The 27812-nt window shown below is 42.7% G+C and overlaps 1 protein-coding gene across 1 annotated transcript in view; it reads left to right on the top strand.

The window, feature by feature from the left end:
• The window catches only part of gss (glutathione synthetase), a 114259-nt gene that overhangs the window by 8857 nt on the left and 77590 nt on the right, over positions 1–27812 (top strand). Inside the window, exons 2-3 of the mRNA XM_073062113.1 lie at positions 12293–12427; positions 18085–18230. Of these exons, the coding sequence (XP_072918214.1) occupies positions 12293–12427; positions 18085–18230 (281 nt within the window). The remainder of the gene's footprint in view (positions 1–12292; positions 12428–18084; positions 18231–27812) is intronic.

The raw sequence follows: 27812 nt of genomic DNA, 5'->3' as shown, positions 1-27812 counted from the left end.
GTGTGCCTTCAGGCTTCTGTACCTCCTACCTGATGGTAACAGTGAGAAAAGGGCATGCCCTGGGTGCTGGAGGCACCTTTCAGCTGGATGCTGCCTTTCTGAGACACCACTCCCTGAAGATGTCCTGGGTACTTTGTAGGCAAGTACCCAATATGGAGCCGACTAAATTTACAACCCTCTGCAGCTTCTTTCAGTCCTGTGTAGTAGCCCCCCCCCCATGCTATACCAGACAATGATGCAACCTGTCAGAATGCTCTCCACAGTATATCTGTAGAAGTTTTTGAGAGTATTTGTTGACATACCAAATCTCTTCAAACTCCTAATAAAGTATAGCCGCTTCTTGCTTTCTTTATAACTGCATCGATATGTTGGGACCAGGTTAGATCCTCAGAGATCATGACACCCAGGAACTTATGTTACGAACCCACTGGTTTCGTTTACTGTGGACTGTCACTTTAAAAGAGCGCTTCAGTGAGGCAAGTCTATGATGTTGTTCACTGACTGACTCGCAGCTTGTTTACCTTTAAAACAAGGACACAGACCATCACAGTCAGAAGTCAGAAGAAGAGAGAGAAAGGAGCGAACCTGGAAAATACAGCAGCTCCAGATTGTCGAAGCTGGGAATTTGGAACTCTGCCATACCCACAAGGGTGGGTTGATTATCGATCCAGTGCACATTGAATGTGTGGCTGTCACTTTGTATAATCCATAGGAGTGGATTTAGGAATGTCCTGTGGGACCACTCGAAGTTAACCCTTGCCTGGGTGTGTTATGTGGTAACCCCTTGAAGATGGCATCCCTGTGACAGATCACTCTGGTGGTAATTCGTACGTGGATTTGGAACGGCTCCACGGAGGATCTTCGACAACTGATATTTATTATTTACCACCGTGGAACCTGTGGAGTTTGACATAATTGCCTTCTCCCTATGTTTTACCTTGGATTACAAATATCACTCTCCCATCATTTGTTCCGTGGATAAACTGAACTTTCAGGCTTTACCATCTCAAGACTCTAAGCCTTGTTCCCCCCAGGCTCAATAGTTTGGGAGTTATATTTACACACACATACTGTACACATAACACTGATAACTTTTGTTTATCCTGGTTAAGTTGCTATATTATAAGTAGATACTAATAAAGATAATGGTTTTAACATCAAAACCAGACTCCAAGGTGTAATCTATTGCTGTTGGTTTATTTCTAAAACATTACAGTTTGTAACACTTGAAACTGCTCACTCTCTCCACTTCTGATCCCTCTATGAGGATTGGTATGTGTTCCTTCATCTTACCCTTCTGGAAGTCCACAATCAGCTTTTTCATCTTACTGAGTGCCAGGTTGTTGCTGCGGCTCCACTCCACTAGTTGACGTATCAGTGAACAATGGGTATAGAGAGTAGAGCAGTAGGCACACATTCCCTTGAGGTGGACCAGTGTTGATTGTCAATGAGGAGGAGGTGTTAAGACGAATCTGAAAGGCTGTGGTCTTCAGGTTAGGAAGTCGAGGATCCAATTGCAGAGGGAGGTACAGAGTCCCAGATTCTGCAACTTCTCAATCAGGATTGTGGGAATGATGTTATTAATTGCTGAGCTATAGTTGATAAACAGCAGCCTGACATGGATGTTTGTGTTGTCCATTTGGTCTAAAGCCACATGGAGAGCCAATGAGATTGCATCTGTTGTTGACCTATTGTGGCGATAGGCAAATTGCACTGGGTCCTTCTCCTTGCTGAGGCAGGAGTTCAGTCTAGTCATGACCATCCTCTCAAAGCATTTCATCTCTGTAGATGTGAGTGGTACCGGGCGATAGTCATTAAGGCAGCTCACATTATTCTTCTTGGGCACTGGTATAATTGTTGCCTTTTTGAAGCAACTGGAAACTTCTGCCCATCGTAGTCAGAGGTTGAAAATGTCCTTGAATGCTCCTGCTAGTTGATTGGCACAGATTTTCAGAGCCTCACCAGGTACTCCATCGGGACCTTCCACCTTGCAAGGGTTCACTCTCTTTAAAAACAGCCTAACATCGGCCTTAGAGACAAAGATCACAGGGTCATCAGGTGCAGCAGGGATCTTCTAAGCTGTAGTTGTATTCTCCCATTCAAAGTAGGCATAGAAGGCGTTGAGTTCGTTTGGTAGTGAAGCATTGCTGCCATTCATGCTATTGGGCTTCACTTTGTAGGAAGTAATGTCCTGTAAGCACTGCCAGAGTTGTCGTACATCCGTTGTCACCTCCAGCCTCTTACGAATGTTGCACTGTTTCTCGGCAGAAGAAAGGAAACTGCCAGCCAGTTAGTCTGACCTTAGTGGTTGGGAAGATGTTGGAGTCGATTATTGAAGATGAAGTCTCAGGGTACTTAGAGGCACGTGATAAAATTGGCCATAGTCAGCATGATTCCTCAAGAGAAAACCTTGCCTGACAAATTTGTTGGAATTCTTTGAAGAAATACCAAGCAGGATAGACAAAGGAAAATCAGTTGATATTATGTACTAGGATTATCAGAAGGCCTTTGACAACGTGCCACACATGAAGCTGCTTAACAAGCCTATGGAATTACAGGAAAGATTCTAGCGTGGAGAAAGCAGTGGCTGATTAGCAGAAGGTAAAGAGTGGGAATAAAGGGAGCCTTTTCTGACTGGCTGCCGGTGACTAGCGGTGTCCCACAGGGTCTGTGTTGGGACCAATTCTCTTTACGTTATATGTCAGTGATTCGGATGATGGAACTGATGGCTTTGTTGTAATGTTTGGAGGCAATATGAAGATAAGTGGAGGGATGGATAGTTTTGAGGAAGTAGAGAGGCTGCCGAAGGACAGATTAGGAGAATGGGCAAAGAAATGTTAGGTGAAATAGTGTCAGGAAGTGTATGATTATGCACTTTGATAGAAGAAATGAAAAGGAGAGTACAAAAAAACTGAGGTGCAAAGGACTTGCGAAGGGATATGGGGAGAAGGCATGAGACTGGGGCTGAGAGGAAAATTGGATCAACCATGATAAAATGGCAGAGCAGACTCAATGGGCCAAATGGACTAATTCTGCTCCTATCTTTTATGGTCTAAAGCGAATGGGGGGGATATGGTGGTCTGTTAAAGGAAGGCAAGTTCTCATCATCAGGCATTTAGGAACAGAGATAAAACAAAGACCAAATCCAAGAATGAAAAGGGGCGCCCTGGTGAAATTGTAAAATCTGCAAGTTACTGTTGTGACACAAATACTATAAATTGCAGGAGTTTTTTTGAGTCAGTGATGTTTCCTCGAGTTCTCACCCAAGGTACACCCCATTGCACACTGTAACAGGCTAGAATAAACCAACTCATTTGAGGAAACTCATTGCTGCTGTCTGAGTGGTTTTCTTTATGTGTTGTCTAGATCTGAGGTTTGAGGACAACTGAACCCAAATTAAAGCCTAATTTAAGGTGCAGGTTTAACACACAAGTTATTTATTTACTAACTTACAGCACAGAATAGGTTCTTCTGGCCCTTTGAGCCATACCACCCAGCAATCTCCCAAACTAACCCTATCCTAATCTTGGGCAATTTAAAATGACCAATTAACCTACCAACAGTACGTCTTTGGACTGTGGGAGGAAACCCGCACAGTCACAGGGAGAACGTACAGATTCCTTACAGACAGCAGCGAGGATTGAACCTCGGTTGCCAGTACCATAAAGCAATGTCCAACAGGTTAAACACTTGAACAGACCTCTTGTACAATAGATAAGACTCTTATACTCACAACCTACCTCGTTATGGTCTTGCACTTTCTCATTTACTTGCACTTTTTCAGTAGCTTCTACGCTTTATTCTGCATTCTGTTGCAGTTCTACCTTGTAACTCTGTGTACTGTGTAATGATTTGATTGGCATGAACGGTATGCAAGACTAACTTTTCACTGTATCTTAGTACAGGTGACAATAATAACCCAATTGTAGGAACAAACTGAAAGGCCACACTGAATTGGTGTTCAAAATAACGGGATATGTATTTAAAAACTCAATGTGCACCATGAGACCAATTAAAACTGATCTACCTGAAGACAAATCTGGTACAGAATCTACATTCTCACTGGATGAGATTAAGAGGTCCCCTACTCCTCCCATACCTCCTATTGCCCCTCCCTCTCCACATCCCATTACCTCTGCCCCCACACCCCTATGATTTCTTGGTTTGATCCTCAGCCCTCTTCCATTGGGCAGAAGATACAAAAGCCTGAAAGCAGGCTCAAGGACAGCTTCTATCCTGCTGTTGTAAGATTATTACATAGTGCCCTAGTACAATAAGTGATCTTGTACTTTATTGTCTACTGTACCGCACTTTCTCAGTAGCTGTTATATTTTATTCTGCATTCTGTTACTGCTTGACCTTGTTCTGTGTCAATGCACTGTGTAATAAGTTGATCTGTATGAACAGTATGCAAGGTAACTATTCACTGCATCTCAGTACATGTGATTATAATAAACCAGGACCAATGCCAAACTCGTACTTGAATAACAGTGTCTGAATTCTGACAACAGCCTGAAGTATGCTTTGATCTAGAGCCCAATTTGTATTTGGATAAAACATTGGGGAATGGGTGTTCCAAACCAGTCCAGCTCATGACATTATCCAGGTTATTATTGTCATATGTACTGGGATACAGTGAAAAGCTTATATTTGCCTTCCAATCAGGCAGATCGTTCTTTAATTGGGGAATGGCAAATTATGAGGCGAAAAGGCTAGAACTTGAGGGTGTGAATTGGGATGATGTTTTTGCAGGGAAATGTACTATGGACATGTGGTTGATATTGAGGGATCTCTTGCAGGATGTTAGGGATAAATTTGTCCCGGTGAGGAAGATAAAAAAAATGGTAGGGTGAAGGAACCATGGGTGACAAGTGAAGTGGAAAATCTAGTCAGGTGGAAGAAGGCAGCATACATGAGGTTTAGGAAGCAAGGATCAGATGGGTCTATTGAATATAGGGTAGCAAGAAAGGAGCTTAAGAAAGGGCTGAGGAGAGCAAGAAGGGGGCATGAGAAGGCCTTGGCAAATAGGGTAAAGGAAAACCCCAAGGCATTTTGACAGGCGTGAAGGCAGGACTGATGAGAGATAAAGGTGGGAAGATGTGCCTGGAGGCTGTGGAAGTGAGCGAGGTCCTCAATGAGTACTTCTCTTCATACTCACCAATGAGAGGGAACTTGATGACGGTAAGGACAATATGAATGAGGTTGATGTTGTAGAGCATGTTGATGTTAAGGGAGAGGAGGTGATGGAGTTGTTAAAATACATTAGGACGGATAAGTCCCCGGGGCCTAACGGAATATTCCCCCGGCTGCTACATGAGGTGAGGGAAGAGATTGCTGAGCCTCTGGCTAGGATCTTTATGTCCTCATTGTCCCCGGGAATGGTACCGGAGGATTGGAGGGAGGCGAATGTTGTCCCCTTGTTCAAAAAAGATAGTAGGGATAGTCCGGGTAATTATAGACCAGTGAGCCTTGCGTCTGTGGTGGGAAAACTGTTAGAAAAGATTCTTAGAGATAGGATCTGTGGGCATTTAGAGAATCATGGTCTGATCAGAGACATTCAGCTTGGCTTTGTGAAGGGCAGAACATATCTAACAAGCCTGATAGAGTTCTTTGAGAGGGTGACCAGGCATATAAATGAGGGTAGTGCAGTGGATGTGATCTGCATGGATTTTAGTAAGGTATTTGACAAGGTTCCACACGGTAGGCTTATTCAGAAAGTCAGAAGGCATGGGATCCAGGGAAGTTTGGCCAGGTGGATTTAGAATTGGCTTGCCTGCAGAAGGCAGAGGGTTGTGGTGGAGGGAGTACATTCGGATTGGAGGGTTGTGACTGGTGGCATCCCACAAGGATCTGTTCTGTGACCTCTACTTTTCATGATTTTTAATAACGACCTGAATGTGGGGGTAGAAGGGTGGGTTGGCAAGTTTGCAGACGACACAAAGGTTGGTGGTGTTGTAGATAGTGTAGAGGATTGTCGAAGATTGCAGAGAGACATTGATAGGATGCAGAAGTGGGTTGAGAAGTGGCAGATGGAGTTCAACCTGGAGAAGTGTGAGGTGGTACACTTTGGAAGGACAAACTCCAAGGCAGAGTACAAAGTAAATGGCAGGATTCTTGGGAGTGTGGAGGAGCAGAGGGATCTGGGTGTACATGTCCACAGATCCCTGAAAGTTGCCTCACAGGTAGATAGGGTAGTTAAGAAAGCTTGTTTATTTTGATAATTTACTCTGAACTTTGTGAAAAATATAGTGTTATAGTTATAGTGAAAGTACAGTTGATAAAGCACAAGGGTCAAGAGATCTTCTTGGCATACAAGAGCTCTGTTCAAAACAGAAGTGGTGCATGCAAGCAAAATTTCAACATTTCAGAGAAGTTTGGATAGATACATGGATGATTGGGATATGGAGGGCTGTGGTCCGGTGTGGGTCAATGGGACTAGGCAGTTTAAATGGTTCGGCACAGGCAAGTTGGGTCATAGGGGCTGTTTCTGTGCTGTACTTTATAACAACAGAATAGAAGTTGATCTTTAGTCTGGTGCTACATGTTCCATTGGTTTTGCATCTTCTGCCTGTTGGGCAAAGTGTGGGAGGGTTCCTTGATAATATTGGCTGCTTTCCCAATGCAGTAGAGAATGTAAATCGAATCAGTAGAGGGGAGGCTGGTTTGCATGAGGTTGAGGATTTGTGTGGTCTGTAGTCTAGTGTAGTTTTTTTCTGTGTTGTTTTTTTACATAGCTCAGCCTAGTTTTTGTACTGTGTCATGTAACACCATGGTCCTGAAAAAACGTCGTCTTGTGGTGACCCACTTTCCAGCACACTCGAACTGCCTAACAAAATGGCATGCGCCAGCTGAGAGGCCGGCCCCAAAAAGGGCGCCAGGCCTTCTTCACCAGCAAGGGGAAAAGCCCGTGCACAGGAAGGGAGTGTGAATATGCGCCCCCTACTGCATTCCCGCCCGGGGAGGGCGGAAACGGGAAGGTTTAAAAAACGAGGCCGCGAAGTTTGAATAAATCTTTTACGCAACTGCAACTCACCGTATGTGTGTCGTTATTCCACCGCTGTGTGTAGCACACCGCTACAATTGGTGACACCGATGGCCCAAACGATATTTGGACTGAAAATGAACAACGCCGCATCTGTTCGTTAAAACTGCCAAGCTTCTGGACGCTCACCTATGGTTCCAACAAGCAGAAGCCCAATTCCACATTCGGCAGGTAACCTCGGATTCCACACGTTACTACTAAGTGGTGAGCTCCCTCGACCAGGAGACAGCCGCCCAGGTTGAAGAGTTCATACAGTCGCCCCCGGAGGATGGCAAATACACAGCATTCAAAGCCCTGCTCAAAAGGACTTTTGGACTCCCATGGCGCGAGCGAGCTGCCCGCTTATTGCACCTGGATGGTTTGGGAGACAGGCTGCCATCGGCGTTAATGAACGAGATGCTGGCCCTGGTTGAAGGACACAAGCCCTGCCTCATGTTTGAGCAGGTGTTCCTAGAGCAGCTTCCCGAGGACATACGCCTGCTGCTGTCCAACGCGGATTTCAGCGACCCCCGGAAGGTGGCGGCCCAGGCAGATGTGCTGTGGAAAGCCAAGAAGGAGAGTGGGGCATCCGTTGCACAGATCACCAGGCCACGCTCCCAGCAGCAGACCAGACCAGGCCCGGCCGCAGAGCCCGCTAACTCCAGAGGCAGGGGTGAGGAGACCAACGAACAATGGTGCTTCTACCACCAGCGGTGGGGCGCAGAAGCCCGCCGTTGTAGCCCGCCCTGCAAGTTCCCGGGAAACACCAGGGCCAGCCGCCGCTGATGGCTACAGCGGGTGGCCATCAAGATAGCCTCCTGTATGTCTGGGACAAACAGTCGGGACGCCGCTTTTTGGTCGACACCAGAGCCGAGATCAGCATTTTACCTCCGACGAGTTACGACACCCACAACAGAGAACCGGGACCCACCCTGAGGGCCGCAAATGGCAGCACGATACGGACCTATGGCACCCGTACGGTGCGGCTACAGTTTGGCTCCAGCCGGTTCACGTGGGACTTCACACTGGCCGCCGTGGCCCAACCACTCCTGGGGGCTGATTTTTTGCGAGCTCACAGCTTGCTGGTCGACCTGCAAGGGAAGAGACTAGTCCACACCAAGACTTTTCAACCGTTCTCCCTGGGTGAAGCCAAGTTGCCAGCCCCACACCTGGACTCCATCACGCTGTCCGACAACGAATTCACCAGAGTCCTGGCGGACTTCCCATCAGTTCTGGCACCGCAGTTCATGGCAGCCATGCCCAGACACGGAGTACAGCACCACATCCCAACCCAGGGACCACCCCTCCACACCCATGCTTGAAGGCTTCCCTTGGACAAGCTCCAACTGGCGAAGGAGGAGTTCAAGAGGATGGAGGAATTGGGGATCATACAGCGGTCTGACAGCCCATGGGCCTCCCCCCTGCACATGGTGCCCAAAGCAGCAGGGGGCTGGAGACCATGCGGTGACTACCGCAGACTGAACGAGTCTACAACACCGGACCGCTCCCCTGTGCCGCACATTCAGGACTTTGCAGCAAACCTGCACGGCGCACGGATCTTCTCCAAGGTAGACCTCGTCCAAGGATACCATCAAACCCCGATGCATCTGGACACCATCCCCAAAACGGCACTCATCACCCCGTTCGGCCTTTACGAGTTCCTCTGCATGCCGTTCGGCCTAAAGAATGCCGCACAGACGTTCCAGTGGCTCATGGACGTGATGGGACGCGACCTGGACTTTGCATTCATCTATTTGGACAACATCCTCATAGCCAGCAGTAGTCGTCAGGAGCATCTGTCCCACCTCCGTCAACTCTATGCCCGAATGAGTGAATATAGCCTAACAACCCGGCCAAATGCCAGTTCGGACTCGACACCATCGACTTCCTGGGCCACAGGATTACTAAAGACGGGGCAACCCCTCTGCCCGCCAAGGTAGACGCGCTCCGCCATTTCCCCCGACCCAACACACTCAAAGGCCTGCAGGAATTCGTGAGTATGGTGAATTTCTACCACCGCTTCCTCCCCTCAGCAGCCTGAATCATGCGCCCCCTGTTCACCCTGATGTCGGGTAAGGGCAAGGACATTACCTGGGATGAAGAGGCCGCAGCCGCTTTCGTTAAAACCAAAGAAGCCTTGGCAAACGCCGCGATGCTAGTGCACCCCAGAATGGACGTCCCTACTGCCCTCACAGTGGACGCATCCAACACAGCAGTCGGTGGAGTGCTGGAACAACTCATCGAGGGTCGCTGGCAACCCCTGGCGTTCTTCAGCAAACACCTACAACCACCCAAATTCAAATACAGTGCTTTCGACCGGGAGCTGTTGGCACTATACCTGGCAATCTGGCATTTCAGGTACTTCATAGAAGGTAGGCCCTTCACCGCGTTCAAAGACCACAAACCGCTCACCTTTGCGTTCACGAAGGCGTCCGATCCCTGGTCGTCCCACCAGCAGCGACATCTGTCCTACATCTCCAAATACACGACGGACATCCGGCATGTCTCGGGAAAGGACAACGTCATGGCGGACACACTATCCAGACCTACCATCCAGGCCCTGTCTCGGGGGTGGACTGTGCAGCGTTGGCGGAGGTGCAGCAGGCAGATGATGAGATCCCTAGTTACAGAACTGCAGTCTCTGGTTTGCAGCTCCAAGACTTCCCCGTAGGCCCAGGTGAGAGGACCCTACTGTGTGACGTAGCTACTGGCCAATCTCGCCCCATTGTCCCGGCAGCCTGGTGGCGGTGAGTTTTCAACTCCATTCACAACTTAGCGCACCCCTCCATCAGGACAACCGTCCAGATGGTCTCCAACAGGTTCGTTTGGCACGGACTCCGCAAGCAGATCAGTGAATGGACCAAAAAGTGTATGCAGTGCCAAACAGCCAAGGTACAGCGGCACACCAAAGCCCTGCCGCAGCAGTTCCACCCCACCCGCCGGCGTTTCAACCACATTCATGTGGATATCGTGGGGCCCCTGCCCGTGTTGCGAGGAGCGTGGCACCTCCTAACTATCGTAGACTGGTTCACAAGATGGCCAGAGGCGGTCCCGCTCACCGACACCACCTCCGACTCCTGCACCCGAGCACTGATTGCAACCTGGGTATCTCGCTTTGGTGTACCAGCCCACATTACCTCCGACAGAGGCGCCCAGTTCACCTCCAGCCTGTGGTCAGCTATGGCCAGCCTTTTGGGGACACAGCTACACCACACAACTGCCTACCACCCACAGTCGAACGGACTAGTGGAGCGTTTCCACTGTCACTTGAAGTCGGCTCTCATGGCCCACCTCAAAGGGCCTAACTGGGCGGACGAACTTCCCTGGGTCCTGCTCGGAATCCGCACGGCGCCCAAAGAGGATCTTCACACCACGTCGGCCGAGTTGGTGTACGGCGCACCCCTGGTCGTCCCAGGAGAGTTCATACCAGCCCCAAGGGGGCAGGAGGAAGAACCCGCAGCAGTCCTGGACAGACTATGTGACAGGCTCGGCAACCTGGCCCCCATACCCACTTCACAGCATGGACAGAGCCTGACCCATGTACCCAAAGACCTGCAGAACTGTAAGTTTGTTTTTGTACGCCGGGGCGGACATCAGGCACCGCTGCAGTGGCAGTACGAGGGGCCGTTTAAGGCGATCAGGAACAACGGGTCCATGTTCGTGCTGGACGTTGGGGGGAAAGAGGAGGTTTTCACAGTGGACTGACTCAAACCAGCCCATGTGGACTTGGCGCAGCCGGTTGGGGCTCAGGCACCGCGGCGCAGAGGCAGACCTCCCAAACAGAGACCGACTCAAACTGTGGACATTAGGGGGTGTATCGCCGGTTTGGGGGGGGGGTATGTGGTGACCCACTTTCCAGCGCACTCGAACCGGCTCACAAAATGGCGCGCACTGGCATTGAGGCCGGTCCCAAAGAGGGCGCCAAGCCTTCTTCACCAGCAAGGGGAAAAGCCCGCGTGCGGGAAGGGACTGTGAATATGTGCCCCCTACAGCATTCCCGCCCAGGGAGGGCAGAAACGGGAAGGCTTAAAAGCGAGGCCATGATGTTTGAATAAATCTTTTATGCAACTGCAACTCACCGTCTGCGTGTCGTTATTCCAGCGCTGTGGGTAGCACACCGCTACAGTCTCATTTTTACTGTGTACTGTACCAGCAATTATGGTCGAAATGACAATAAAAAGTGACTTGACTTGACTACTGAATGGCCCCATCTCTTCACAAATAAGTATACACCCCTCCATGACAGAGGTCAGAGGAGAATGGCCAGACGGGTTCATTCACCAGTCGGGTGTCATTCACCAGCATTGCAAACACAATGGTCAAGCCCATCCTCTTAAGGTTTGATGTGTTGTGCATTCAAAGCCGTTCCTCTGCACACCATTGTTGTATCACATGGTTATTTGAGTTACAGTCACTTTCTTGTCAGTTTGAACCCTTCTGGCCATTCTCCTCTGACCTCTGTCATTAACAAGTATTTTCATCCACAGAACTGCCTCTCACTGGGTGCGGTTTTTTTTTGCACCATTCTCTGTAAATGCTAGACACTATTGTGCGTGAAAATCCCAGGGGATCAGCAGTTTCTGAGATGCTGAACAACTCCATCTGGCACCAACAATCATTCCACGGTCAAAGTCACTTAGATCACATTTCTTCCTCATTCTGATATTTGGTCTAATCCAATGACTGAACCTCTTGACCGTCTCTGCATGCTTTTATGAATTGATTTGTTGCCACATGATTGGTTGGTTAGATATTTGCATTAACAAGCAGGTATCCCTAATGAAGTGGCCACTGAGTGTATATAGAATTAATTTAATTTCATGCCCGAACATTTCTCCAATTATGTCAGCTGAACGTCATTGCTGGAGAGATTTGCAATATATCAGTTGATGTGGTATTCTAGTGTTGTCCCAATAGAAATTTTTAAATACAGTATATTCCAAAGATTGGCTCTTTGAGATATGTGCCATGGTTTATTACATCCAAGACTATGAAGGCACAAAACTTCCAACTTCGCATGGTTAACTGCTGGGCCTGAGATTTCCTGACTATGGGAGAATAGGTAACAATTTCATGTTCTGGAGGATGATGTTATCCTTCTGCTTTTGTGACTCCAACACAAACTCCCATCCAAATCAGAGTCGCGTATGGGTGGCTGCAGAATCATATTCCTGCATTGTTTGTCAGAGGTAGTGATGGGAAGTTGAGAGGAGCAACAATTCAGATGTCTTGGAGTGATTTATTTCTTGTTTTTGCTCTGTTGTTCTGCAGCTTTTGATCCCATTTGCAGTAGACGAGGTCCTGCTGAACAGCGGTCTCATCCAGCACCTGGCATTTGCTGCTAAGGATGCTGCCCTTCTTCAGGGAATTCTCATGAGGACAAAAGAGGATCCAGGCAGCAGCGAGGTGAGTTCAGATGAGTGTGGGCTTTCACTTTGATGATACGCAGTTCATTCATGGTCAAATGTGTGATATAAGCTTTCATTAGCTTATCTATTCTGCCTAAACACTGTGTCTTGGACACCTCTCAAAGCAGAACCTCCATTTATGCAGCATCTTTCAAAACCTCTTGTCATTCCCATTACAGTCAATGATATTTTTCTTTGATGTTTAGACACTGCAGTACTTTCAGACATATGTACTGTTATTCGTTTATTATTGCCACATTTAGAATCGTAGAAAACTATGGCACAATACAGGCCCTTCTGTTCCAAACATTTACTTACTTTACAAGTTACCTAGGGTTACCCATAGCCCTCTATTTTTCTAAGCTCCAGGTACCTTCCGGGAGGGAGTCTCTTAAAAGTCCCTGTTGTATCCAATACAATATATGTACCAAGATAGAGTGAAAAGCTTGCCTTGTTTACTGTTTATACAGATCAGATCATTACCCAGTGCATTGAGCTAGAATAAGGTAAAATAATAACAATACTGAATCAGAATCAGGTTTATTATCACTGATATATGTCAGCCACTACCCCACAACCATCAGGCTCTTGAACGAAGGGGATAACTACACTCACTTGCCCATCCATTGAGATGTTCCCACAATCAATGATATCACTTTAAGGGCTCTTTATCTTGTTATTTCATGGTGCCATTATTTTTTTGCTATTTATTTATATTTGTACAAGGGGTGATTGATAAGTTTGTGGCCTGAGGTAGAAGGAGTCAATTTTAGGAAACCTAGCACATTTGCTTTTCCTAGACTTACACACTTAGTCCAGCGGTCGTGGAGCATACGGATCCCTTCTTTGTAGAAGTCGGCATCTTGGGCCTCCAGAAGTGGTCCAGAGCAGGGGAAGATTGATAAGTTCTTGGCCTAAGGTAGAAGGAGATGAATTATTAACTTCAAACTTTCTGCATTTTCACTCAGAGTTGAACTGCACATGCATGTAATGAGAGCTGTATAACTCATCTCTTTGTACCTTAGGCCACAAACTTATCAATCACCCTTGCTGTGGACCACCTGGAGGTCCAAGACACTCTCATTACATGCACGTGCAGTTCAACTCCTTGAGTGATAATGCAGAAAGTTTGAAGTTAATAACTCATCTCCTTCTACTTTAGACCACAAACTTATCAATCACCCCTGCTGTGGACCACTTCTACAAAGAAGGGATCCGTAAGCTCCATGACCGCTGGACTAAGTGTGTACATGTAGGAGGGGACTATGTTGAAAAATAAATGTGCTAGGTTTTCTAAAATTGACTCCTTCTACTTTAGGCCACAAACTTGTCAATTGCCCCTCATATTTGCAGTTTGTTGTCTTCTGCACTCTGGTTGATCTTTCATTGATCCTGTTATAGTTACTATTCTATAGATTTGCTGAGTAAGCCCGCAGGAAAATGAATCTCAGCTTTGTATGTAGTGACATTTTATACACTCTGATAATAACAACTACTTACAATGAAATTTGTTTTGTGGCAGCAGTACTTTGCAACACATAAAATATACTATAACCAAATATGTTACATAAGTAGTGCAAAAGAATAGTGGGGTGGTGTTCATGGGCCGTTCAGAAATTTGATGGCAGAGGTGAAATGGCTGTTTTTAAAACATTCATTTTGTGTCTTTGTACTCTATATCACCTTGAAGGTAGCAATAAGACGAGGGCATGTCCTGGGTGATGAGGTTCCTTTATGGTGGATGCTACCTTTTTGAGGCATCACCATTTGAATATTTCCTCACTGGTGGGGAAGCTAGTGCCCATGATGGAACTGGCTGAGTTTACAACCCTTTGCAGCTTTTTCTGATCCCGCGCGTTAAAGTATAAAAGCTACAGATAAGCGCAGCACAGGTAAATGATAAAGTACAAGATCATAGTGAGGTAGATTGTGAGACAGTGTTCATCTTACTGTACACAGAACTGTATACAGTACTCTAAGTATGGTCTCATCAAGGTTTCGTTCATCATGTGACATGTTTGATGTAGGCGATCATGGGGGGAGGGGGGGAGACGTTAAACACGTGCTACACCTTTCCCAAGGGTGATCTGCAGGCTAGTGGAGGGAAGAGTGTTTTACACCTCCTTTGGTAGATCTGCATCTCCACTCCGCCACACTCACCAAGGTTTAGGGGTGCCAAGCCTTGGCAATTCTCAGTTCTCAACCCTGGAGGTATTTGAGAAAGAAAGAGATTTTTTGGAAAGATCTTGGTATTGATGGCCATGGAGAACTGGCACTAGATGGGCAATATCTTTTTCCCAGTGCAGGGCAATTTGGTACTAGAGAGCGCAGGTTTGAGGTGAGAGCGAAAGGTTTAAAGGAGATCTGAAGGGGTAGGTTTCTCACACAGGGGGTGGTGAATATCCACACTGAACTGTCAAAGGAGGCATTGGATACAGGTTTTAGTATAATATTTAAAATGGTATTAGACAAGTGGATGGAGTGTCCAGGGAGGCTTGGCTCCTCTGGTGAAGGGACTTGTCATGTCCATTCTGGGGCAGTTCACTCATCTTTGGTCCCCAGCGACACTCGGCTATCACCTGTGGCTCTAAGTAGCTGTTTGCATGTGAAAGTGGCTGCATCCCGGTACACCGCTTCAACAAGCAGGCTAAACCAGGTGAGGATAGCTGGCAGCCAATGAGGTAGGAACATGTCTGTCTTGGCACGTGAAGTTGGCTCCGGCGGACTAGGCAAATGAGATCTACAGTGAAATCCAACGACCATGAAGGTGCTTCTGCAGTGCTCCGTGGAAAGCAAAGGGCATGGCAAGGTACAGAAGACATCATTGTCATCCACTGTAACCGAAGAAGACCCCAGTTTGCGATGCTTGTTTGTACCACTGGGCTCAGACTTCTGAGGTTGAGAGAATGGAACTGCCCCGTACATCAGCTTTTCCACGTTTTTAAAAACTGCCACACAGGTCTCATGTCATCGTGGACATGATGGACAACCATAACCAGACAGGTACTTGAACTGGAAAGGAATAGTGGTGAGAAGAGTTAATGCAGGTACCTTGGAATAGCATAGGTATGTTGTCACAGTCTACATGGATGAGATGGGCTGTAGCGGCCTGTTTTTTTGTGTGGTGTGAGTCTATGCTTCAAGAAGAGGAGATGAGGTGTGGAGCAGATCATCCATGGTCATATTGAATGTAGGCCAACTTTTTCTTGTGTGTTCCGTCATAAACTCATTCAGTTTTCAATTCTGTTAATACCCTGTTTACTGTGCAGAAGTCTTAGGCACATATATAGTTGACCTTCACTAATCCGACTACCTGTAATCCGGTTCCTTCGATAATCTGGGCAACTGTAATTTCAAATTTCCTGGGCCACCGTACCAATCTGCTGCGTATTGTTTTGGTTGTGCTAGATCTGTTCACGTGTTGGCACGCTCTTGTCAGCACAAACAGGCGATTCCTGCATGTTCTCCTGCATTTATTAATATCATTTGCTCTTTTTTAGCCCAAATTATGGCCCCAGGGAGTAAAGCAAATGCACCTCGTGCTGTGAAGCGAAAATACCACACATAATCCATTAAAGATAAGGTTGAACTCTTGAAAAAAAACTGGACAGTGGTGTATCGGTGAAAAGCTTGTGCGAATGTTACAACATTGGCTCCTCCACAGTGTATGATATAAAGAAACAGATAGTGGCTCAAAGAAACAAATGTGTGTAAGAAAAACGATGAAAGACAGAAGAAGTTCGGAACTAGATAAAGTGCTGATAAACGTGGTTTAATCTTCGTGTAAGTGAAGGTGTTGAACTATCTGGAGATATGGTGAAGGAACAAGCAGTTTTTCATGAAGAACTAGGACTAGAGTATGAGTGTGACTGTAGTGAAGGCTGGCTTCATCGGTTCAAGTAGAGTCATGGCTTACAGTTTCGTGCACTGTGTGGTGAAAAATGTTCAACAGACAAGGAAGCAGCAGGAGAGTTTGTTGATGAGTTCGCCAAATTAGTCTCTGATGGAAAAATTAAGCCCCGAGCAGGTGTACAATGCTGATGAGACTGCTTTGTATTGGAGATGTACACCAAGAAGAACACTAACAACAGCAGATGCAGAATTGCCAACAGGGTATAAGGCATCGAGAGAACATGTGACTTTGTTAGGCTGCTCTAATGCTGCCGGAACCCACAGATGTAAGTTACTGCCAGTTTCAGCACCAGTTCCTGATGCTTCACTCATTTTTCAAGATGAAGATGTTGATGATCCTGACAACCCCACGTTTGCAGACATGTAACTTTGCCTGAAGGAATATTAAACGTCTCACTTTAGAAGCGGAAGTGCTCAACTGGTCTGTATAAGTTAATTCCTGTACATTTACCTGTACCCTTTATTTTATCTGTGCCTGTACAATATATTACTTTATTAAAATTTCACTTGCTACTCATTTAATATTTCTGTTTCATTATTATCTAACTTGTACTGATTTACATGGTATTTTAAAGGTATGATGAGGCGGTCAGCTATTGCTTAATGTGATCCTTCTGTAATTCGGCATTTTCACTAATCTGGCACTGCTCAGGTCCCAATGGTGCCGGATTAGTGAAGGTCGACCTGTATATAGTTAGGGTTCCTAAGACTTTTGCACTGTATCGTAGTAATTTTTTTTAATGTATTGCACTGTACTGCTGCCACAAAAAAACAAGTTTCATGATATATGTGAGTGATGATAAACCAGACTCTGATATGGGTCTCTTTTGTGGTTGAGTGGGAAGGGGGCAGCAACAGGGGAATTGTGGTTGGAAGAGGGGGAAGGAGAAGGGGGAAGTGGGAAGCACCAGGGAAACATTCTGTAATGATCAGTAAACCAATTGTTTGGAATCAAGTGACCTTAACTGGTGTCTCGGGGACAAGTGTGTCTGCACCCACACCACACCTCCACCACTGCCACCTGTCCCACACCTGTTTTGGGGTTCCACTTTTGCCATCCCAACATCCTTTAGTCCCGCCATGTTTACAGATATGCTCTCTGCTCCACCGTGACAAATACAGTACCATGCAAAACTCTTAGGCACCCGAGCTATATATGTGCCCAAGCTATTTACACTGCTTTGTATACATTCAAATATCTAGTTTGCCTTTATTCAGATAGTGTAGCAGTTCACGTAATACTTAAAAGCGTCAGCAATTGCGATTGGGGTTCAATTCTTGCTGCTGTCTGGAAGGAGTTTGTACATTCTCCTTGTAGCCATGTGGGTTTCTTCCGGCTGCTGTGGTTTCCTCCCACGTTCCAAAGACATACGGATTAGGGTTAGCTAGTTGTAGGCATACTATGTTAGCACCAGAACCATCATGACTGGAGGGCTGCCCCCAGCACATCATTGACTCAAACGCTGCATTTCACTATATGTTTCGATATTTTGATATATAAAGCTAATGTTTAATGATTTAAATGCAAGTTGTTAATATTTAAGTACAGACCTGAGAGAATTGGGTCTGTAACCAATGCTTTGTCATCTCTTAAAATATGTGCTGAAAAACCGGAGGTCTGCTTCTATCATTTTTAACTTCTGTAACTTCCAGTGCTTTTAATTGCCTTTTTGCCAGGTTCTTTATTAATTATGATTCTAACGTTGATAAATTTGACGTCTCATGTTGGATCTTTCACTACAGACAACCTGCTATGCCCCCTTCAGTCTGTTCCCATCGCCGGTACCTAAGAAGCTGTTCACTCAGGCGTTTGAGGTCCAGCAAGACTTCAACCTGCTGGTTGATAAAATCAGCATGGATTCCGAATTCCTAAGAAGAGCACTTGCAAGGTAAAACCCCTTTGATGCGACGTACAGTCAACCCATGTATTAGGGGTGGGGTTGTATTCCAAGAAAACAATCGATATCACAATTGTCTGCAGGATCGCAAAGTACAGCTGAAGGGGAAAATAAATGTTGTTAATTTATTTTCCCATGTGAATTTCTTATATGTTATGTTAGCGCCAGAAACATAGTGATCACAGTACATTGACACAAACCTGCCGATGTTACTATGTTTCAATGTATGTGTGACAAATTAAGCTAATCTTCAATCTTATCCTGCATCTCAAATTTTTGGGTAGTCATTTATGAATTATGTGAGGGAAATTTCCAACAGCCATAATTTTTGTCATCAACAACCCCTGACCCCCACCCCCCACCCCACCACCATCCAGGCCACATTCTCTTCTCACTGCTGTCATCAAGAAGGAAGTACAGGAGACTTCCCGCACCACTAGGTTCAGGAATAGTTATTATCCTACAGCCACCAGGATGCTGAATCAAAATGGATAACTTCACTCATCTCAACACTGAACTGATTCAGCGACCTATGCACTAGCTTTGAAGGACTTTGCAGCTCATGTTATCAGTATTATTTACTTATAATATCATTTATTTATTATAGACAATAGACAATAGGTGCAGAAGTAGACCATTCGGCCCTTCGAGCCTGCACCGCTATTCTGAGATCATGGTTGATCATCTACTATCAATACCCGGTTCCTGCCTTGTCCCCATATCCCTTGATTCCCCTATCCATAAGATACCTATCTAGCTCCTTCTTGAAAGCATCCAGAGAATTGGCCTCCACTGCCTTCCAAGGCAGTGCATTCCACACCCCCACAACTCTCTGGGAGAAGAAGATTTTCCTTCACTCTGTCCTAAAAGACCTACCCTTATTCTCAAACCATGCCCTCTGGTACTGGACTTTCCCAGCATCTGGAACATATTTCCTGCCTCTATCTTGTCCAATCCCTTAATAATCTTACAAGTTGCAATTAGATCCCCTCTCATTCCTTAATTCCAGTGTGTACAAACCCAGTCTCTCTAACCTCTCTGCGTAAGACAGTCCGGACATCCCAGGAATTAACCTCGTGAATCTACGCTGCACTTCCTCTATAGCCAGGATGTCCTTCCTTAACCCTGGAGACCAAAACTGTACACAATACTCCAGGTGTGATCTCACCAGGGCCCTGTACAAATGCAAGAGGATTTCCTTGCTCTTGTACTCAATTCCCTTTGTAACAAAGGCCAACATTCCATTAGCCTTCTTCACTGCCTGCTGCACTTGCTCATTCACCTTCCGTGACTGATGAACAAGGACTCCTAGATCTCTTTGTATTTCTCCCTTACCTAACTCTACACCGTTCAGATAATAATCTGCCTTCCTGTTCTTACTCCCAAAGTGGATAACCTCACGCTTATTCACATTAAACGTCATCTGCCAAGTATCTGCCCACTCACTCAGCCTATCCAAGTCACCCTGAATTCTCCTAACATCCTCATCACATGTCACACTACCACCCAGCTTAGTATCATCAGCAAACTTGCTGATGTTATTCTCAATGCCTTCATCTAAATCGTTGATGTAAATCTTAAACAGCTGTGGTCCCAATACTGAGCCCTGTGGCACCCCACTAGTCACCACCTGCCATTCCGAGAAACACCCATTCACCGTTACCCTTTGCTTTCTATCTGCCAACCAGTTTTCTGTCCATGTCAATATCTTTCCCCCCAATGCCATGAGCTCTGATTTTACCCACCAATCTCCTATGTGGGACCTTATCAAATGCCTTCTGAAAATCGAGGTACACTACATCCACTGGATCTCCCTTGTCTAACTTCCTGGTTACATCCTCGAAAAACTCCAATAGATTAGTCAAGCATGATTTGCCCTTGGTAAATCCATGCTGGCTCGGCCCAATCCTATCACTGCTATCTAGATATGCCACTATTTCATCTTTAATAATGGACTCTAGCATCTTCCCCCCTACTGTTGTTAGGCTGACAGGACGATAGTTCTCTGTTTTCTCCCTCCCTCCTTTCTTAAAAAGTGGGATAACATTAGCCATTCTCCAATCCTCAGGAACTGATCCTGAATCTAAGGAACATTGGAAAATGATTACCAATGCATCCGCAATTTCCAGAGCCACCTCCTTTAGTACCCTAGGATGCAGATCATCTGGACCTGGGGATTTGTCAGCCTTCAGTCCCATCAGTCTACTCATCACCGTTTCTTTCCTAATGTCAATCTGTTTCATTTCCTCTGTTACCCTATGTCCTTGGCCCATCCATACATCTGGGAGATTGCTTGTGTCTTCCTTAGTGAAGACAGATCTAAAGTACTTATTAAATTCTTCTGCCATTTCTCTGTTTCCCATAACAATTTCACCCAATTCATTCTTCAAGGGCCCAACATTGTTCTTAACTATCTTCTTTCTCTTCACATACCTAAAAAAGCTTTTGCTATCCTCCTTTATATTCCTGGCTAGCTTGCGTTCGTACCTCATTTTTTCTCCCCGTATTGCCTTTTTAGTTAAGTTCTGTTGTTCCTTAAAAATTTCCCAATCATCTGTCCTCCCACTCACCTTAGCTCTGTCATATTTCCTTTTTTTTTAATACTATGCAATCTCTGACTTCCTTTGTCAACCACTGTGGCCCCTTTCCCCCCTTTGAATCCTTCCTTCTCCGGGGGATGAACTGATTTTGCACCTTTTGCATTATTCCCAAGAATACCTGCCATTGCTGTTCCACTGTCTTTTCTGCTAGGATATCCATCCAGTTAACTTTGGCCAGCTCCTCCCTCATGGCTCCATAGTTTCCCCTGTTCAACTGCAACACTGACACCTCCGATCTGCCCTTATCCTTCTCAAATTGCAGATAAAAACTTATCATATTATGGTCACTACCTCCTAATGGCTCCTTTACTTCAAGATCGCTTATCAGGGGGGCGTCATGTGATAACGTAGGGTCGAGACGTTGGGATTCCAGCTCCCTCGCAAAAAGTAATGAAATAGGGTTTAAATGAAGAAGAGTTATTAAATATCTATTAGAAACTAACTATAAGCAACTCAGGATTATCTTTTGATATGGCTCCTAAACTGAAACAAAAGAAAGCTACTACTTCAAAGACGGCGCAAATCAGCGGGGAAAAGGCCTAGCCGCCTTGGCGAAGCCTCGGACTCAAGTTGGATCTCCTTCCGATGAAGTACATGGCATTTTTGGTGATGCGGGAAAAGAAGTTGCAGCAATGTCGGCGGTCTCTAAGAAGAAACGGCAAGAACAACGCATGCGCGAAGGTATGCATGAACAGATATTAACAAAACTACAAACCTCAACTACGGCTGGAAGTGAAATTGGAAGTGGATCGGAAGTAGAAGCAGACTCTTTGGGAAGTTCAGAGGAAGAAGAAGAGGAAAAGAAAGAAGAGATTAAAGGAGACATAAAAGATATCCTGATGTATATAACGAATGAATTAAAAGTTATAAAAACAGATATGACGAATGAATTTAAAGTTATAAGAACAGATATAAGAAGGATGCAGAATACACTTGATAATGTGGTGGAAAAACAAAAGAAGATGGATAATAAAGTCAAAGAGATGGAAGTAAAAATAGAAGAAAACACGGAAAGAATAGATAAGGTAGAATACGATAATCTTGCCTGGACAACAGAAAGAAAACGGATGTTGGGAAAAATGGATGCACTTGAGAACTTTAGCAGATGAAATAATATTAAAATTGTTGGTCTTATGGAAGGTACAGAGGGAGAAAATCCAATAAAATTCTTTCAAGAATGGATTCCGAAAATTTTGGAAATGGAAGAAGGAAGTCAAGTAATTGAAATTGAAAGAGCACACAGAGCTTTAAGACCAAGATCGCAACAAGATCAAAATCCGAGATCAATTTTGATAAAATGTTTAAGGTACCAAGATAAAGAAATGATCTTGAAGGCAGCTACTCAAGGTGCTAAAAAGAGAAAAGGGCCATTGATAATAGAAGGGAAAAGAGTTTTTTTTTAATCCAGACATAAGCTACGATCTGTTGAAGAGGTGGAAGGAATTTAATCCAGTGAAAAAAATCTTTATGGGAAAAGGGCTATAAATTTTTTTTGAGCTATCCAGCAAAATTGATAATTTTCCTGGATAATGGAGAAAGAAGATTCTTCGTTGATTACCGGAAAGCGGAGAAATTTGTACAAGAACTACCTGATGTCCATGAAGAGGACTAAAGAATTATAGAAATGGAATGGACTAATGATGAAAACTGGAACAAGGTTGGACTTGATGGACAATTATAAGAGGAAAAAAAAGGTTGAGGAGTAATAATTGGGAGTAGAGACATTAATTATTTTTTTCTTTATTAATATATTTTCTTTTTTTTTTGCGGGGGAGCTGGAGGAGCTCCTGATCGATAGCTGCGAGTTTCACGTGTACAATCATGGCGATTGCCATGACCCAAAAAATGGGGGGGGGGTAATGTTGTGTTCTTTTTATTCGCAACATTAGTGGGGAGGTATTTTGTTTTTTTTTCTTATAAGTTATCTTTCTTCTACTTCTTCTTTGCCTGGATGATTGGGGAGAAACTCATAGCAACATGGAGAATTTTAAAGAATTCCCAAGGTACTATAAATGATTAATTTACTTAATTTTTTAAGTTTTAATGTTAATGGAATTAATGGACCTGTGAAAAGAAAAAGAGTTTTAACATATATTAAGAAAATGAAAGGAGATATAGCTTTTTTACAAGAAACACATTTAACAGAAACAGAACACAAGAAATTAAAGAGAGATTGGGTTGGAAACGTCATTGCAGCTTCATTTAATTCAAAATCGAGAGGAGTTGCAATTTTGGTTAATAAATTTTTACCAATTAAAATACAAAATGTAATAATTGATTCTGGGGGGGAGATATGTGATTATACATTGTCAAATTTTTTCAGAATTATGGACTTTTATGAACATTTATGCACCAAATGAAAATGATGCAAAATTCATACAAGAAGTTTTTTTGAACTTGGCTGACGCACATGATAAAATATTAATAGTTGGAGATTTTAATTTTTGTTTAAATCCAGTTCTGGATAGATCAACTAAAGGTGCTATAAAATCAAAAATAACAAAACTAACTTTATCATTAATGAAAGATTTAAACTTGATTGATATATGGAGAAGAATTAATCCAAGAGAAAGAGATTATTCATTTTACTCAAACAGACATAAAACTTACTCAAGGATTGATTTTTTTTATTATCAAAAAATATTCAAGATAGAGTGAAAAGTGTGGAATATAAAGCAAGAATATTGTCAGATCATTCCCCCTTGATAATGACAATGATAATGATGGATAAGGAGGAATCGATTTACAGATGGAGATTTAATTCAACTCTATTAAAACGTCAAGATTTTTGTGATTTTATGAAAAAACAAATTCAATTTTTTTTGGATACAAATCTACATTCAGTTGAGGATAAAATTGTATTATGGGAAGCGATGAAAGCATATTTAAGGGGTCAGATTATAAGTTATACATCTAAAATTAAAAAGGAATATGCAGCAGAAATAGATCAATTGGAAAAAGATATCATAAAGTTAGAAAAAGAATCTCAAAGATATATGACAGAAGAAAAACGAAGCCAACTTGTTAATAAAAAACTACAATATAATATACTTCAGACATATCGTACAGAGAAAGTAATTATGAGAACTAAACAGAAATATTATGAATTAGGTGAAAGATCGCATAAAATTCTTGCTCGGCAGTTGAAAACAGAACAGGTTTCTAAAACAATAAATGCAATTAGAACAAGTGTAAATAAGGTTACTTATAAGCCTTTAGAAATTAATGAAACTTTAAAAAATTTTTACACTGAACTATATCAATCAGAATCACAAAATAAGATTGCTGGATAGATAAATTTTTATCACAAATAACCCTTCCAAAATTAAATTTGGAAGAACAGAAAGGATTAGATATGCCCTTTACATTAAAAGAGGTTGAAGAAGCTTTAGGATCACTTCAGAGTAATAAGTCCCCAGGAGAAGATGGTTTTCCTCCTGAGTTTTATAAAAAATTTAAAGATTTATTAATTCCTCCTTTTATGGAATTAATATACCAAGTGGAAAGAATGCATAAACTCCCACAATCTTTTTTAACAGCGATCATAACTGTATTGCCAAAAAAAGATAGAGACCCTTTAAAACCAACATCATATAGGCCTATTTCTTTGTTGAATACAGATTATAAAATACTAGCAAAAATTTTATCTAATAGAATATCTAAATATTTACCAAAATTAATACATATGGATCAAACAGGTTTTATTAAAAATAGACAATCAATGGATTATATAACTCGGTTACTTAGTATAATTCATTTGGCACAAAAAAGAGAGGAAATGAGTGTGGCAGTTGCTTTGGATGCAGAAAAAGCATTTGATAGATTGGAATGGGATTTTTTATTTAAGGTATTGGAAAAATATGAGTTAGGAAAATCTTTTATACAATGGATTAAAACTTTAAATACTAATCCTCAAGCTAAAGTAGTTACAAATGGTCAGATTTCAACACCATTTTGCTTAACGAGGTCAACTAGACAAGGCTGCCCATTATCACCTGCTTTATTTGTATTGGCAATAGAACCATTAGCAGAACTAATTAGAACAGATCCAGATATTGGGGGCTTTAGAGTTAATCAAGAAGAATATAAGATTAATTTATTTGCTGATGATGTTTTGATTTATTTAACAAACCCATTGCAATCCTTGCAAAGATTATCTTTTAGATTGGAAGAATATGGGAAAGTATCAGGTTATAAAGTAAATTGGGATAAAAGTGAAATTTTGCCCCTCACCAAAGGAAATTATAATCAATGTCGATTAGCAACTCAATTTCGATGGTCAATGAATGGGGTAAAATATTTAGGTATTAGAGTTGATAACGATGTAAAAAATTTATATAAACAAAACTATTTGCCATTATTAAAAAAAATAAAAGAGGATCTTGATAAATGGATGATGTTACCAATAACATTAATAGGTAGAGTTAATGCTGTTAAAATGAATATATTTCCTAGATTGCAATATTTATTTCAAAATTTACCAATACAATTACCTCAGAAGTTTTTTCAAGAACTGAATAAATATGTAAGGAAATTTCTTTGGAAAGGTAAGATGTCAAGAATATCATTGGAAAAATTGACATGTAAATTTGATTCAGGGGGGGTTACAACTTCCAAATTTTAAGAATTATCATAAAGCAAATCAACTTAGATTTATTGCGTCTTTTTTTGATGAAGAAAAATCGGCATGGATTAAAATAGAATTAGATAAGATAGGAGAAAATATACCAGAGGATTTTATATATAAATGGGAATCCAAATGGATACGGGAAAAAAAAGAATCTCCTATATTAAGACACTTGATTGATTTATGGAATAAGGTAAATATGGACGATGAGATAAAGAAATCTTTATTAGCAAAAAGAACTTTAATTCAAAATAGGCTTATTCCTTTTACAATGGATAATAAACTTTTACATAATTGGTTCCAAAAGGGGATTAAATATATAGGTGATTGTTTTGAAGGAGGTATATTGATGTCGTTTGATCAATTAAAAAATAAATATAAAATATCAAATAACACTCTTTTCTGTTATTTTCAATTAAAAGCCTATTTACGAGAAAAGCTGGGACAAACAATGTTGATGCCAAAACCTAGTGAAGTAGAAATATTAATTCAGAAAGGAAAAATTAAAAAATTTACATCTTGTATGTATAATTTGATTCAAAAACAGACAATTAAATCAGGAATTCATAAATCAAGACAAAAATGGGAATCTGATTTGAATATTAAAATTGATGGAAAAAACTGGTCAAGATTATGTTCTGATAGTATGAGAAATACAATAAATGTTTGACTTAGATTAATACAATATAATTTTTTACATCAATTATATATAACACCACAGAAAATAAATAGATTTAATTCAAATATGTCTGACCAATGTTTTCGATGTAATCAAGAAATTGGTACTTTTTTACATTCTACCTGGTCCTGTTTTAAAATTCAACCATTTTGGATAAATTTAAGACTTTTATTGGAACAAATTATTGGAGTACAACTCCCACATAGTCCACTATTATTTTTATTAGGAGACATTGAAGGGACAATACCGAAACTTAAATTGAACAAGTATCAGAAAAAATTTATAAAAATTGCATTGGCAGTAGCCAAAAAAGTTATCGCAGTTAGTTGGAAATCTGATTTATATTTAACTATGGATCACTGGAATGATGAAATACATAGTTGTATTCCATTTGAAAAAATTATGTATAATCTAAGAAATGAATATGATATATTTTTGAAAATTTGGCTCCCATACTTACAAAAGATAGGATTAAATACACAGGTCCTTTGAAGATAAAATTATAGTAATTGGGGAAAGTAAAAATAAATATCAAAATTATTTTGAACTCCATGGAGCACGTGGGGGTCCTCTGATATCCAGGCAATCTTTCTCTTCTTTCTTTTTTTTCTTTCTTTAGATAAGGGTTAAGGGGGGGAGGGTTAAGGGGAGGGGGGAGGGTCAATATTATTTTTCTTACTATTTAATTATTACATTTATTCCTTGTAATTTCTAAAATTTAATAAATAAACAAACAAACAAATAAATAAATAAATAAGATCGCTTATCAAATCCTGTTCATTACACAAGACTAAATCCAGAATAGCCTTGTCCCTGGTCGGCTCTTGTACAAGCTGTTCCAAGAATGCATCCCATAGGCACTCTACAAACTCCCTATCCTGGGGTCCAGCACCAACCTGATTCTCCCAGTTCACCTGCATGTTGAAATCCCCCATAACTACTGCGACATTACCTTTGCCACATGCCAATGTTAGTTCCCTATTCAACTTGCACCCAATATCCATGCTACTGTTTGGGGGCCTGTAGACAACACCCATTAGGGTCTTTTTGCCTTTACTGTTCCTCAGTTCTATCCACACAGACTCTACTTCTCCTGATCCTATGTCCCCCCCTTGCAAAGGACTGAATCACATTCCTCGCCAACAGGGCCACCCCACCCCCTCTGCCCACATTTCTGTCCCTACGATAGCACGTATACCCTTGTACATTCATTTCCCAGGTCTGATCTCCCTGCAGCCATGTCTCTGTTATCCCAACAACATCATAGTTACCCATTCGCACCTGAGCTTCAAGCTCATCCGCCTTATTTCTGACACTTCGTGCATTCAGATATAGAATTTTCAGCCCATTTCTCCTCTCTCTGTTTAAATCGCTGCCTATTGTGCTTAACCCATCTCCCCGAACTCCCTTCGGGCTATACACCCCTTGAATTTTGTTGTCCTTTCTAAATTTACTTATTCTTTCAGCACATTTAACTCCATGTTCCGTCAGACCATCCCTCTGTACATGTGTCCTCCTTATCACTTGTTCCGAATATTATCATTATTCTTTTTGGATTTGCAATGTTTGCCTTTTGCACATTGGTTGTTTGTCAGTCTGTGTGTAGTTTTTCATTGATTCTTCTGTATTTTTTTGTTCTACTGTGATTGCCTGCAAGAGAATGAGTC

This window comes from Hemitrygon akajei, chromosome 11, assembly GCF_048418815.1.
Source record: "Hemitrygon akajei chromosome 11, sHemAka1.3, whole genome shotgun sequence".
Classification (NCBI taxonomy): domain Eukaryota; kingdom Metazoa; phylum Chordata; class Chondrichthyes; order Myliobatiformes; family Dasyatidae; genus Hemitrygon; species Hemitrygon akajei.
Note: the sequence above shows the minus strand (reverse complement) of the source record. Positions and strands in the feature narration are given on the sequence as shown.